Genomic DNA, 12,434 nt, shown 5'->3' with positions numbered 1-12,434 from the left:
TGGTTTTAAACATTTCTAAAATAAACAGCAGGCCCAACAACCTTGAAATACTTAAAAATATGCTTTTTGGAACTCATATTTACAGTATTATATAAGAGCCGAGTGCCGATACTTATTTTGGGAAAGTGCTCGCATTTTATAGTCAACCCTCACACATACACCTTTTTTTGAACCAGGCAGTGTCTTATGGGAGGTGTGAAGCAGTCTGTGTTGGAGGAGCCAAGAGGGATGCAGAGACATACACACCCACAGAAAATGAGTGATGATGATTCTAAACTGCCAAATGCTAGACAAGTAGGAGACCAGACAGATAGATCGATACCAGTCGTGTCATGGACAGCGAGAGACAATAAAGCCATCTGTACAGAGTAACGCGTCCTTTTTATCTATTAATAATACTTAATGTAAGAGCTCGGTGAAATATAAATTATACGTTATTATGTTGCTCTCAAGCTGTAATAATTCTTAGCTGGGCACTTTAAAGGTCCTATGAAATCAAATTTTCCAATGTTTATATAGCTGGAATTTCATTATGCGAAAATATTTGAAGTAATATACAAGGGAATGTTTTTCTGACCTTAAACCTTAATAACTTGTTTTTAGAATTCTTGGCAATAAATGCCACTTTCTTCTGTTACTTTCTGGTGGTTTATTGGTAGCAATGAAAGAAGAAGCCGGTTTTGAATACAAAGAAATGTTGAAAGGTTCTGGGATTAATAGGTATTTAACCATACATTCATGAACCTGCACCGATAGCTGGATATCCAAAATCAAATTATAACTCTCCTGTTTCAGATTCATAACTACCACACTGCTGTGAACTTGGATTCAGACTTGTTGTATCTGATTAAACAGGAGAACAATGCTGTGGAAACGCTCATAGCCTGTGATGATCAAATGGTGGGCTTTGTCATATACTGTATTCAACACTTTATAATGTGTTTCCTCTTTTCCAAAACTTGCTTTGTGAAATCTTAAAAGTCTATTTCCAGACTGGCTGTTTGCACCACAGGAAGTCTGTCTGCTAACCAACTATGTGATCATGGTTCTGCTTCAACTTGTTCCTCTTTATTGTATTTTCACTTATTTTTTATACTTGTAGGATGCAGATTAATTCTCCTAAGTTTGCCTTTCTAGAACTTGATGCATTTCAAATTTTGGAGTGAAATAACTTTAATGACATTATTTGAATGTTGGTCTTGTTATGCCAGTTTCCCTATTTCTGCAGGTCCTTGTTTTTACGCTGTTTTGTACTAAAATAATATTTTAAAATATTTTAATTTGTCTCCCACAAATGTCGTTTTGATAGCTTTAGTTGCATTTTGATGCATTGTAACCAAAATCTGAAGATGATCACCCAGCTCCACCTAAAAGAAATTACCCTACAGATGATAGGGAAACTTCTGTTCGAGGTTTCCATAAGATTGTATAATGAAAAAGTATTATATACTGACCTTATTAATCAAAGAGTAGAGATCAGTAAAATAATTAACTCATATGTATACAGTAACAGTACACCCAGTTGAGGGGGAATCACCTCATCCGCTCAGCCTATAGTTTGTCGCAAATGTGAAAAGGTGGTGTGCAGTAGCTGTAAATAGGTTGTGTTTGTGGACTTCAAAAAATGTATTACATCCATTCTCTTACATTGTAAATAGTTTGTATGACACTCCCTTTGTGAAATGTTTTGATTTTTTATACGTTATAATTTGAGTAGTAAAAGTCCTTTTTAAATTCAATTTACAGTTCTGTTCTCTAAATAATCTCAGACTAAAAATAATCATACCATATAATGTAGGCTTTGATAAAAATTGCATCTTTTAGACTGCAATATTACGTCTACATTTTCTTAATGGGTTAGTAGTATATTTCACTATACCCATTTAAGTCAATGACATAACTAATCTTGCATTTTATTGTCCAGAACGTTGCCGGCCAAAATGACTGATTTTCACTGACACTAGTGAGGCTGCCACACATCAGCATCAGCCCCGACGCCATCTGACCACCGACAGCAGGCCAGATGGGTGAATTGTCTTGCCCAAGGACACCACGACGGAGATGGATGGGTTGGAAGATAAACTGTTACCTTCTGGACCACAGTCCACCCATAACAACCCCAAACTAATTCTCACAACTAAGATAACATATCCATGTCTGTCTTTTTTTCTTTAGAGAAACTGAAAAAATGAACATCAAGAATAATCCAAATCCATGAATAATCCAAATGTTAGTATAATAATTTCAGTTCACTTGTACTTATTATGTCATGTATATATATAATGCCTTTAGTTTCTGAGCTTTAAAACACTCATTTTCGCCTTTAAAGAGCCCTTTTTTATAGCCCTTCTAGATGTTTATTTGAGCATTAAAGAACCTTCTTTTCTTCTACAAACCTTCATGTTATCAGGTGAAGAGATCAAATACACCACTTTAATAATAATAATAATAATAAATCCAATTTGTACCGCACTTTTCATTAAGAAAAATCTCAAAGTGCTACACAGTGCAAATAAAATCAAAGATAAAAATCAGCCATAAAAATCATGTGGTCATTAACAAAAATCTCAAAGTGCTACACAGTGCAAATAAAATCAAAGATAAAAATCAACAACATAAAAATCATGTGGAGGCAGAATAGGCTTGCTTAAATAAAAAAGTCTTCAAGCCACATTGATTTACAAAACTTAAAATAACAAATCCCAATCTCTCCAACATGGTTTAAGCCATTCTTTCTGGTAATGTTCTAATACAGCAACTTAATTTTACTAATATTTTGTTAATATATTAAAATATTGGAGACAAGGTTAAGTCATACAAATAAATATGATATCTTTATAAGGGTTAAGCATGGCACACTTAAGATTCAGCATTTGGAAAATCTTGTAAAATTTTGCATCACTTAAATTCCCTTCATACATATGAATTACCTTTAATAGGAAAAGCAATAATACATTGGGTTGAACTTGAGCAATATTGATTTAGCAAGACGCTGCAGTAATTTTACAGAGCAAAACACCACAAGAGTCCCAGCTAGCTTTAGAAGAAGTGTTTGTTTTTTGTTATAGATACACACACACACACACACACACACACACACACACACACACACACACACAATTCCTCTTACCCATAAATCTACTTGATTTAGTGAAAAACTCAACATACCTCAACAATGGTGGTTTTGGCTGCCTTGCACATGGGTTGGTTGAAGTTTCTGGCTGTCTTCCTGCAAGAACAAAAGCAAGGCATATTATTATTACTTTTTTTAATGCCTTGTAGATTTGTATGCTATCCGACATTTAGATTCAGCTGGAAAAGAACATGAGAAGACTGCCCTCTAGGGGAACAAAAAAAAAATACTAGAAACTGATTAGTGCACTCAAGTGAAAAAAAGCTAAAATTATTTATTTTATTCTGAGTGAGGGATCTACCAAAGCCAGTGAAATACTTTAAGACAACGGTCATTCTAGGAGGCACATAAGGGACTTCATAAATAGTATTTCTTAATTCCTGACAACATATTTTTATAAAAATGCATAGTAAAATACTTAATATACTTAATACTTAATAAATAGCTTTCTTAGAATAGAAGCCCCAGCATATTTCTTAACTAAAAATAAAGAAACTACAGTACGTAAGCATATTAGACTCAAAACAGAAACTTGATGGACACTTTTACAACAAGGTACGAGAAAACAGTAAAGCAACATGTACGAGGGCTAAAACTACTAAATACCAATAACGAATGTGTACAAACCAGTTTGTAAACACTGCAAAACAGGGCTGATAAATGGCTGACAGCCTGCATGACTGCAATACATTAGCATTACCAAATGTGGGTCCTGACACTACCAATATTACTATATATACTAGTCTGAATAAATAAGCAAAAACTAAGCTGATGTGGGTGCAAAAAGGATAGGTTAATGATGGTTTCTATTTCCCTAGTTCCATTTTTCCAATGAAAATACAGCTTGAACATACGAAATGTACAATCACACTAAGCTCAAACTAATGACAAGAAAAGCAGACTTATTCAAGTATTTTGTTTTCCTTTCAATTAGTTTTATATTTACCTAAAAACAATGTTCCCTGCCTTGTCAGCTTTCCATGCCTTGATCAGGGCAAAATCCCCAGTGATAGCCTTTTCCATAATATAGTGTCTGCCATTGAACTCCCGCACCTGTAGACAAACACAACCACAAATAAAAAGGATAAAAATTCAGACTATCATATAGTCCAGTAAACTAAAGCCCACACCATTGTAAAACATAACATTGTAATATCACAATAACTTATGTTGTGATTTATTGTGCAATTTATTAACACTTTTTTATTGTTAAAACTGTGGAGACAAAAGTTTGCTAATTTAAACTAGATACAGAGGAAAATAAAAAGAACATTTATGAAATTAACAAATGTACAAAAGCTGCATGATGCAGTTTGTAGCACTGTTGCCTTACAGCAAGTCCTTATTTAGCATATCAAAGAGTGTAAATAAATAATCTAACATGAAGAAAAATATGTGGCGGCCCAAATTATTTATAAGTCTAGGCTTCCAGAACAATAAAACCCACCGGTTTGTAACAGCCATGCTATCCAATATGCACACAGCTCATGCACATTAAGGCAAATGTTCAGAGCACTGCACAATGCTCCATGGGACATTTTATTTTTGCTTTTTTGGTTTTATATATTGCCCCAATCAGAGAGGCATGTTCTGATTGGCACAGGTAGGAAAGGATATCCCTGATTCAGAAATCCAATAATTTATCAATCATACTTTCTGTTTGAACTCACTTACGGGTGACAGAACCAAACATAACAAAACCAAGGTAAGGTGATAAGATAAAGAGCAGACATACGAGGCATTGGCAAAATAATCACTTCACTGGTTTATTGTTTTATTTAAAGTCTACAATCAGTTCAATCATGCAATGGCGCAATCATCGAGTGATCTGTGTCCAAATGCAGAGAGGCGCTCCCCTCTGAAAGAGTGGAATAGGATACACTGCTCTTCCGCAGTCAGTGGAACCCAGGAAGAAGTGTTAAGAGTGGAGGGAGTTTTTTTCACTCACTAGAAATCCTCATTCAATTGAAAAAGCATCCCCCCTCCAAGCATTTTATAAGAAATTTAATCTTGAATGCAACATGAGACACAAGCAAAAGCAGAAGAAGCACATTAGAGTCTTACCTCTCTCGCTTCGCTAGCGATTGCAATGCTGCCATCTTTGTTGTACTTAATAGGAGAGCCTCCCTCTTGGATCAGAGTACCATAACCGGTGGGTGTGAAGAAGGCTGGAACACCAGCACCTCCTGCCCTGATTCTCTCTGCAAGAGTCCCCTTTGGAAAAGAAGCGAGCAATTAAATTATTTTGAAAAAGAAGATTTCAGATTCCAAAGAATTGTTTGAAACAACAAGAACATTTTGTTATTTCATTTCAAATGGTCATTAACCTTTATTGTTTACTTGATAAGGCATGTGTTTTATTATTATATTTTCAACGCAACCTGTGGCGTAAGCTCCACTTCCAGCTCTCCGGACAAATACTGCCTCTCAAACTCGGCATTCTCTCCAACGTATGAGGAAATCATCCTTTTGATCTGCTTGGTTTGCAGCAATAGGCCCAGGCCAAAGTTATCCACTCTAGTAACAATAAGAAATAAACAAAAACAACATAAAAAATGACTTGGAATAGATTTAATTTTCCTTTTACATTTTTTGGTAAGCATGTATAGATATGTTGTAATCTCAATGTATCCTTCAACACGATTATTATGAAATCTAATACTTTTATTTTCTTTCCTATAATAAAATCCGTATCCTGAAGAAATATAATAATCATAATAATGACAACAACAATATGAATAAACAATCCCTTACCAAAACATTAGACAACAAAAGGTGGCAGAGGTTATACAGTAGAGCCCTACACTCAAGCGGGAGTCCTGCGGGACAAATATTGAAAGCTCATTGCGGGTGCGGGCGGGAGGGAGAGCACACAGTGCGGGTGGTGATAAGCGGCAGTCCCGCGAACTAAAAACGCGTTTTAAAATGTAAAATAAATTCATAAATTATCAGTCTATGTCTATCATATATACCGTAATTTTCGGACTATAGGCCGCGACTTTTTCCCCATATTTCGACCAGTTTTCGACCTTGCGGCTTATATAACAATGCGGCTTATCTATGGACTTTTACAGCTAACGGCCACTAGGGTAATACGGTACCTAAATCTATGGATTTTACCATCCACCATGTTGACGTCACATTTGCTTCAACACACAAGTAGCTGCGCGCGCGGGAATAAGGACATCCTCCGGAAGCAAACTCTGAGAAAGACGGACATTGCGAGCGCAGGACAGTTTGTGTGACATCCTCATTATGGAAAACAAACGTTGAAATGCATATGATGCAGGTTTTAAGTTAAAGGCAGTCAATTTGCCAGTAAACGAAGGAAATCGAACCGCTGCATGTAACCTTGGAATCAACTAGTCAATGTTGAGAAGTTGGAAACGCCAGCAGGAAGAATTGTCTCAATTCAACTGTGTTGAAATGTTAATAAATAGGAGCTTCCCCAATCAGTTGCCTCTTTCCCGACAATCCTCTCTGTGCACGAACCATATGGTAATTAAACATAAAAAACCTGCGGCTTATAGTCCGGTGCGGCTTGTATATGTAGATCATGCAATTTAGCTTCTGCAGCTTATATTCAGGTGCAGCTTATAGTCCGAAAATGACGGTATACACATCACAATGTGTAGGGTGGGGCTCCATCATACGGTGTTTAAAATTATTAATTATAACTTATTATATTTTTATTTCATACGTGAACGTGATGATGAGTGGCATATAAGATTATGCACGATATATTATTCTTAATATAATATATTATTCTTAATATCCTCAGTAGATTTTGGTAGGTTAGTTGGGTAGTGCTGTGAAGCAGCAGCTCGTGCCACCTAACGAGCGTCATGTACTATGCGGTGAAGATCGGCCAGTAATGTGCTCAGCTAAGCACAGCGTGTTTAATTCCTCAAACTAATTGCACGAATTGCCTTGAGCAGTAGGCGAACATCGAAATCATGCGGGAATTGCGGGCGGAAGCGGGACAAACTGGTACATGTGCAGTCGGGGGCGGGACTAAAAATCATAATTCTTTGCGGAAGCGGGCGGGCGCCGGACTGCAAAATCTGTCCAGTGCAGGACTATTATACAGTTTAAAATTCTATAATTTTAAAGGAAAAACTTCTGTGTTAAATCACTTTAGAAAGCACTGAAAAGGTCTACAAAGTCAGAAAAAAATTTACTGTATTCTCTGGACTATAAGCTGCGGCCACAAAATTTTTTGAAAAATCTGGAAATGTACATGTTTAAGCCACTGATATCTACTGAACTGTCTCCCTCCAAACCTGTAGGGGGAGCTCTACATATAGACCCTGGAGTAGGGACAAAGAAGAACGCTAGACGCCGTAAGATACTTAGCTCGCAGCAGTAAGAGCTTCTACTGAAAGATGGGGCTTCTTAGGTTCTTTATTTCACCTTTGCAGGAGTTGAGCCATCTCTTCAATGGTTCAGCAGCTTTAACACGGCAGATAAATGTCAAAATGTGTGAATTTGGGAGATTTGTTCTCCACCATACCTGCAGTTAGCATGTTCTTTTGCTAAATGAAAATTAGCCCCTTATTATTTAATTTCCAATTTTGACTTCCCCCTCTAGGGGTTAGCAAAAATCCACAGAAGAGCCGGATCTTCTTATAATGGTATAATGGTTATAATGATTCAAAGCGTTTGAAAAAATCAGTGGCTTATAGCAAGGAAAATACGGTATTAGATTATTATTCCTATTATGTAATTCCTAATACTTGTGTGGCATTTTCCCCCCTATATTATAAGAAAATACAAACCCAAGACTTTACAAAACATATTTTCTTCTTCTGTTTAACATATCTGAATATATAACTACCAGACTTCATATATTCACATCCAGAGGGTACACAGACACGCACCCTGCATTGTTACTGACTGCAGTAAGGCCCTTTACGCCAGTCTTCAGCAAACTGTTGATCAGATTTTCCGGTATACCGCATAACCCAAAGCCTAGGTTGAAAAACACCAGAGATTTCATTATTACATTACACATAAAAGAAGAGCAACAAACCAGCAACAACAGCAGCAGATAACTGTGTGAAAGGTGAAGTATGGTGATCTAGTTGAACTTTCACCTAGAATATCTGGAACATGTCAAATTTGTAGGGCAAATAAACAAATTATGCTGGTCTCTTGGACAATTACAAATCACACGCAGAAACCCAAAGTCCAAGTACCCTTAATGACGGCATTGAAAAGCTAACTCCTTTACATAAACCCATGTCAGATAATCATGAGCATGGATGTACTGGTCGTATGGGGGTTTAAAAAACATCTTTACCAAAACTATTGCTTTAAGGTGAAGATTTTAGAAGAAAACCAAGAGGTTTGAATTAATGGTTGATTTTTTTAATCAGCAGAAGTTTAAAATGTATACATATCAGCTCAAATGTTTTCATGCACGCTGCACTGATATTTGGGTTGTAAGCCGTGTGACTTTTTATTTACATCATAGCAGTGTATTGGATGGATATCTTACTAATCTTCTTGATCAGAATTGGGCCATTTCAGAGTGTTTATCTATCCTTAACCAGTTAAATCTGTGTCTGCCCAAAACTCCAAAATAATTAACCAAAAATCCACATCCATGTGAAGAAACAAAGGAAATAAAATTAATTCAATTTAATCCTGGCAAGAAGAGAGCTCAGGTATACACAATCGCAACATGGTTCAAATTATACAGTCTTCTAAAAGGACAAAAAAAAGGATGAAATTTATGAGTCTTATGAGGGTATGCAAACTCAATGTAGAAATTATGTTTCGTCATACTGCCGTTTATATCACTGCTCTAGATTGGAAATCCTTTAGCCAGAAGTGTGACACAGTGGAAAATGTTCAACAATGTCACTGAGCTTGACTATAAATAAGAGCTAAGGAATCTGTTCATGCTCAGTGTTTGGATATCATTAAGCCAGCATTCTAAAGCTAACAACACTTTAAAGTTGCAATTGCATATATACTTTCAGTTTCGCTTTCTTATTTTAGTACAATACATATTGGCAAATATTGTGTGCAAGTGAAGCCCTTTAATAAGTGTAGACATCTCTTTTTTTTTTTCTTCATTTTCTGTTATGCTAAATATTACCTCCAACCAGAACAGTGGATCCATCTGGAATATCCTTTACTGCCTCTGTTGGATCTGAGTAAAACTGTGACCCTCTCAGGCTGGAGGTGGAGAAGTAGCAACCACAAGTCTGCAAAAAAGAGAAAGGGATTTTTGTTTTAAGTACATAAACAAGATAGAAGAGCAGCACATTGTGTTAAAAATATGGTGCAAAATGAAACAACCTTATTAGACCTAAAGCATCATCTATACAATTTGATGGCCGTCCAGTAGACAGCCAGTAACTACCATAACAGAGAGACGTTACTACAAATGAGCACAACCTCCAAGCATATAGATGAGAAGTTCAGTGGAAGGATAAACGTGGAAGAAATCAGGGATTATTAGGGAGTTGAAGGTATTGCCAAGAAAATTCTGTTCAAGTGTGTGCAATCAGTCAATGCTTCTGCAGTCACTGCAAGGAAAAATAATGTAATGTCACTCCCTTTATTGTCCCACAATGGGGAAATTCACTCTCTCCATTTAACCCATCCCCGTGGGGAGCAGTGGGCTGCCATTGTGTGGCGCCCGGGGAGCAGTGTGGGCTTAAGGATTTTGCTCAGGAACCCAGAGTGGAAGCTATGGGGATCAAACCAGGTACTTGCAACTTTCTCATAAGACATGCACATTGCTCTAATTCACTAGGCCAAGACTACCCAGAATATATAGTTATAGTTAGTTAAGCCTCTGATAACGTCAGAAGCATATTACCGACACTGAGCAGAGAAGAAACTACACAATGGCCACTACCCTAAAGTACAGTTTGAACTTAAGGGAAGGGTGGAGAGACACAGAGTCCAACTACTCTATAGGTAAAGTGTAAAGTTTCTTCCATGAATGTAACTTGTCATCTTTAGGTGTTAGTCCACTAAGTTTGATCAACTGTAAATGCATTGTAGCCATGCTGCCCCTGGTTATTTAAAACACATAATGCTCATCTTTTGTTGACAGACTTTGTGGGGGTTTTTTTGCTTGTTTTGCCCCCCCCACAAGCAGGATTTGGCACAGACAAAGGCATGAACAGCTGAGTTATAATGACAGTATCACTGTGCCTGACTGGTTGGGGAAACTAAACTGACCTTAGACCTATTTGGAATACATGACATATTACTGAGATGTAGATGAAAAAAAAAAAAAAAACAATGGAAAGAAGCCAATGCCTGCCCCCCAATATGATATGCATGCAGGCAGAATTATGCTTTTTAAACAATCCCTGTGCTCACTGAACCTTTGTGAATGTTACATTTTAAATTGAATTACTGGATCAAAATATTTTTTCTAATTTATAATCTATGTAGCTGGTTCGTTTTATTTTGATTCTTTTTTTTATCTGCACACCTTTTTTAGGTTTTCATTTTACACAACCAAACATCCCCAGGTAAAAAAAAAAAAATTAAACAAAAATGTAATCAGGAGCTCATAACTTTTAGATACCACATCAACATAGTAAACAGAGCCCCAGCTGGCTGGGATATACGGAAGAGGATTAGGGTCTCTGAAAAAATTTTTAAAAGTTAACTGATTTTTAAATATTATTTCAGTATAATGTCAGAAAAATTCTGACTTTAATCTCAGAATTCTGACTTTTTTTCCCCTCAAAGTTCTGATTTCATACAGGCTAAACTAGCTCTCTTGTTTTAATCACTGTCTGCTCTTCCATTAATGAAAAAGCATCACCAGGGATCTCTGTGGCACGTAAAAAGTCGCCATATTCCATCATTTTTTCACCAATGTGTAACTGGCCCTCTCAAACAACTCGCATGTTTATCAGTGAAGCTCGGTGCTCCCACATCTCTTCCTTCATGGTGCCCAGCTACATTAAGATCCAAAATTCTGAGATCAAAGTCAGAATTCTGCAAAAGTCACATTCTGGGATCAAACAGAAATTAAACTCAGAATCTCTCTCTCTCTCTCTCTCTCTCAGAATTCTGAGATTAAAATCAGAATTCTGAGATCAAACTCATAATACTGAGATTAAACTCTCAGAATTCTGAGATCAAAGTCAGAATCTCTCTTTCTCTCTCTCAGAATTCTGAGATTAAACTTAGAATCCTGAGATTGAAATCGGAATTTTTTTCCCATATTAAACCGAAATAATATTTAAAAATCAGCTAATCAGCTTGCGTTTTCAGAAACTCGACTGCAAAATGTGTCGTTTACCACTTTGCATGTTATCTAGTTTATACAGTAGCTAAGAAAACGAGAAGCACAGATAATCCACGCAAGGTTAAACTGCAGATAAAAACATCGATAACAATCTGCGAGAACTTCCGTGCAGGGACAAAATACGACGGATGTTATCTCGAAGACTCCTGCACGACATAGAAAGATAATCCATGACAACTTTTACTTGCGCTATACATTAAGGTCAGAGTTCATTTACAGACCTTATTGAGCTGGAGGCCGGCCCAGTTTAATCTGGCTCTGCGGTCACCTCCGAGGTTTCTGAAGAGGATACTTTCTGCTCTGCAAAATGCTTTTAGTGTCGCCATCTTTAGGTTTTACACACAGGGTCAGAGATGTGGAGCGCTATAAGGACGCTGAATGTGACTAAAAGCCCGACGACATGAGTCTGCGTCCCTGAACGCAACTCACAAAGGGGGCGTTTTAAAGGCATGACCCTTTCATTTAATGTTAACCCTCACACCACCGGTCTGCTGCTGCTTTGCAAATAATAAACCCGACAGTAATTTACCTTAAACCTAGTTTCATTAGACAGTTTGAATAATATATGCCATAGTAAACATGTGTTTATTAACTTTGTTTTGGATTCGCCGCTTATGCACACTAAAAGTAAAAAATTAGAAGAACAAACCCTTTATGGTTGTACTCAATGCTGCCACCATGTTGTGTGTGGCACTGTTGTGGAAATACAAGAGTTTCCATTAGCAGTTGTGTGGTTGTGTGTGATTGCATTCATGATCCAAGTGAATGCAATTAAAAAGAGAAAACATAATCAAAGATTGTTTCACAGAAGTTAATTTAAAAGCCTTTTCCAAACTTCAATGAGTCCAAACTTTCTCTGCAGTTCCCATATTAAGAAACTAAATAAGAAGTCTAATTTAATTCAGTTTCGATTTAAATATTTACAAAATCATTTCACGCACACAAGAAGAGGCAAAAATAAATTCATAATATCCGTTAAGGGACAAACAATGCCTATTTAATTTCCACAGA

At 36.7% G+C, this 12,434-nt stretch overlaps 1 protein-coding gene across 1 annotated transcript in view; it reads right to left on the bottom strand.

The window, feature by feature from the left end:
* Positions 1–11,840, bottom strand: part of oxct1a (3-oxoacid CoA transferase 1a) — a 64,309-nt gene extending 52,469 nt beyond the window's left edge. Inside the window, exons 1-7 of the mRNA XM_038308150.1 lie at positions 11,645–11,840; positions 9,240–9,348; positions 8,014–8,104; positions 5,515–5,650; positions 5,198–5,347; positions 4,080–4,186; positions 3,169–3,229 (exon numbers count right to left, since the gene is read on the bottom strand). Of these exons, the coding sequence (XP_038164078.1) occupies positions 3,169–3,229; positions 4,080–4,186; positions 5,198–5,347; positions 5,515–5,650; positions 8,014–8,104; positions 9,240–9,348; positions 11,645–11,749 (759 nt within the window). The 5' untranslated portion in view covers positions 11,750–11,840. The remainder of the gene's footprint in view (positions 1–3,168; positions 3,230–4,079; positions 4,187–5,197; positions 5,348–5,514; positions 5,651–8,013; positions 8,105–9,239; positions 9,349–11,644) is intronic.
* Positions 11,841–12,434: the final 594 nt, after the last annotated feature.

The sequence above is a fragment of the Cyprinodon tularosa genome, unplaced genomic scaffold (assembly GCF_016077235.1).
Source record: "Cyprinodon tularosa strain WSP-4 unplaced genomic scaffold, ASM1607723v1 ctg63, whole genome shotgun sequence".
Lineage (NCBI taxonomy): Eukaryota > Metazoa > Chordata > Actinopteri > Cyprinodontiformes > Cyprinodontidae > Cyprinodon > Cyprinodon tularosa.
The sequence above is the reverse complement of the archived record's forward strand: the minus strand, read 5'-3'. Positions and strand labels throughout refer to the sequence as shown.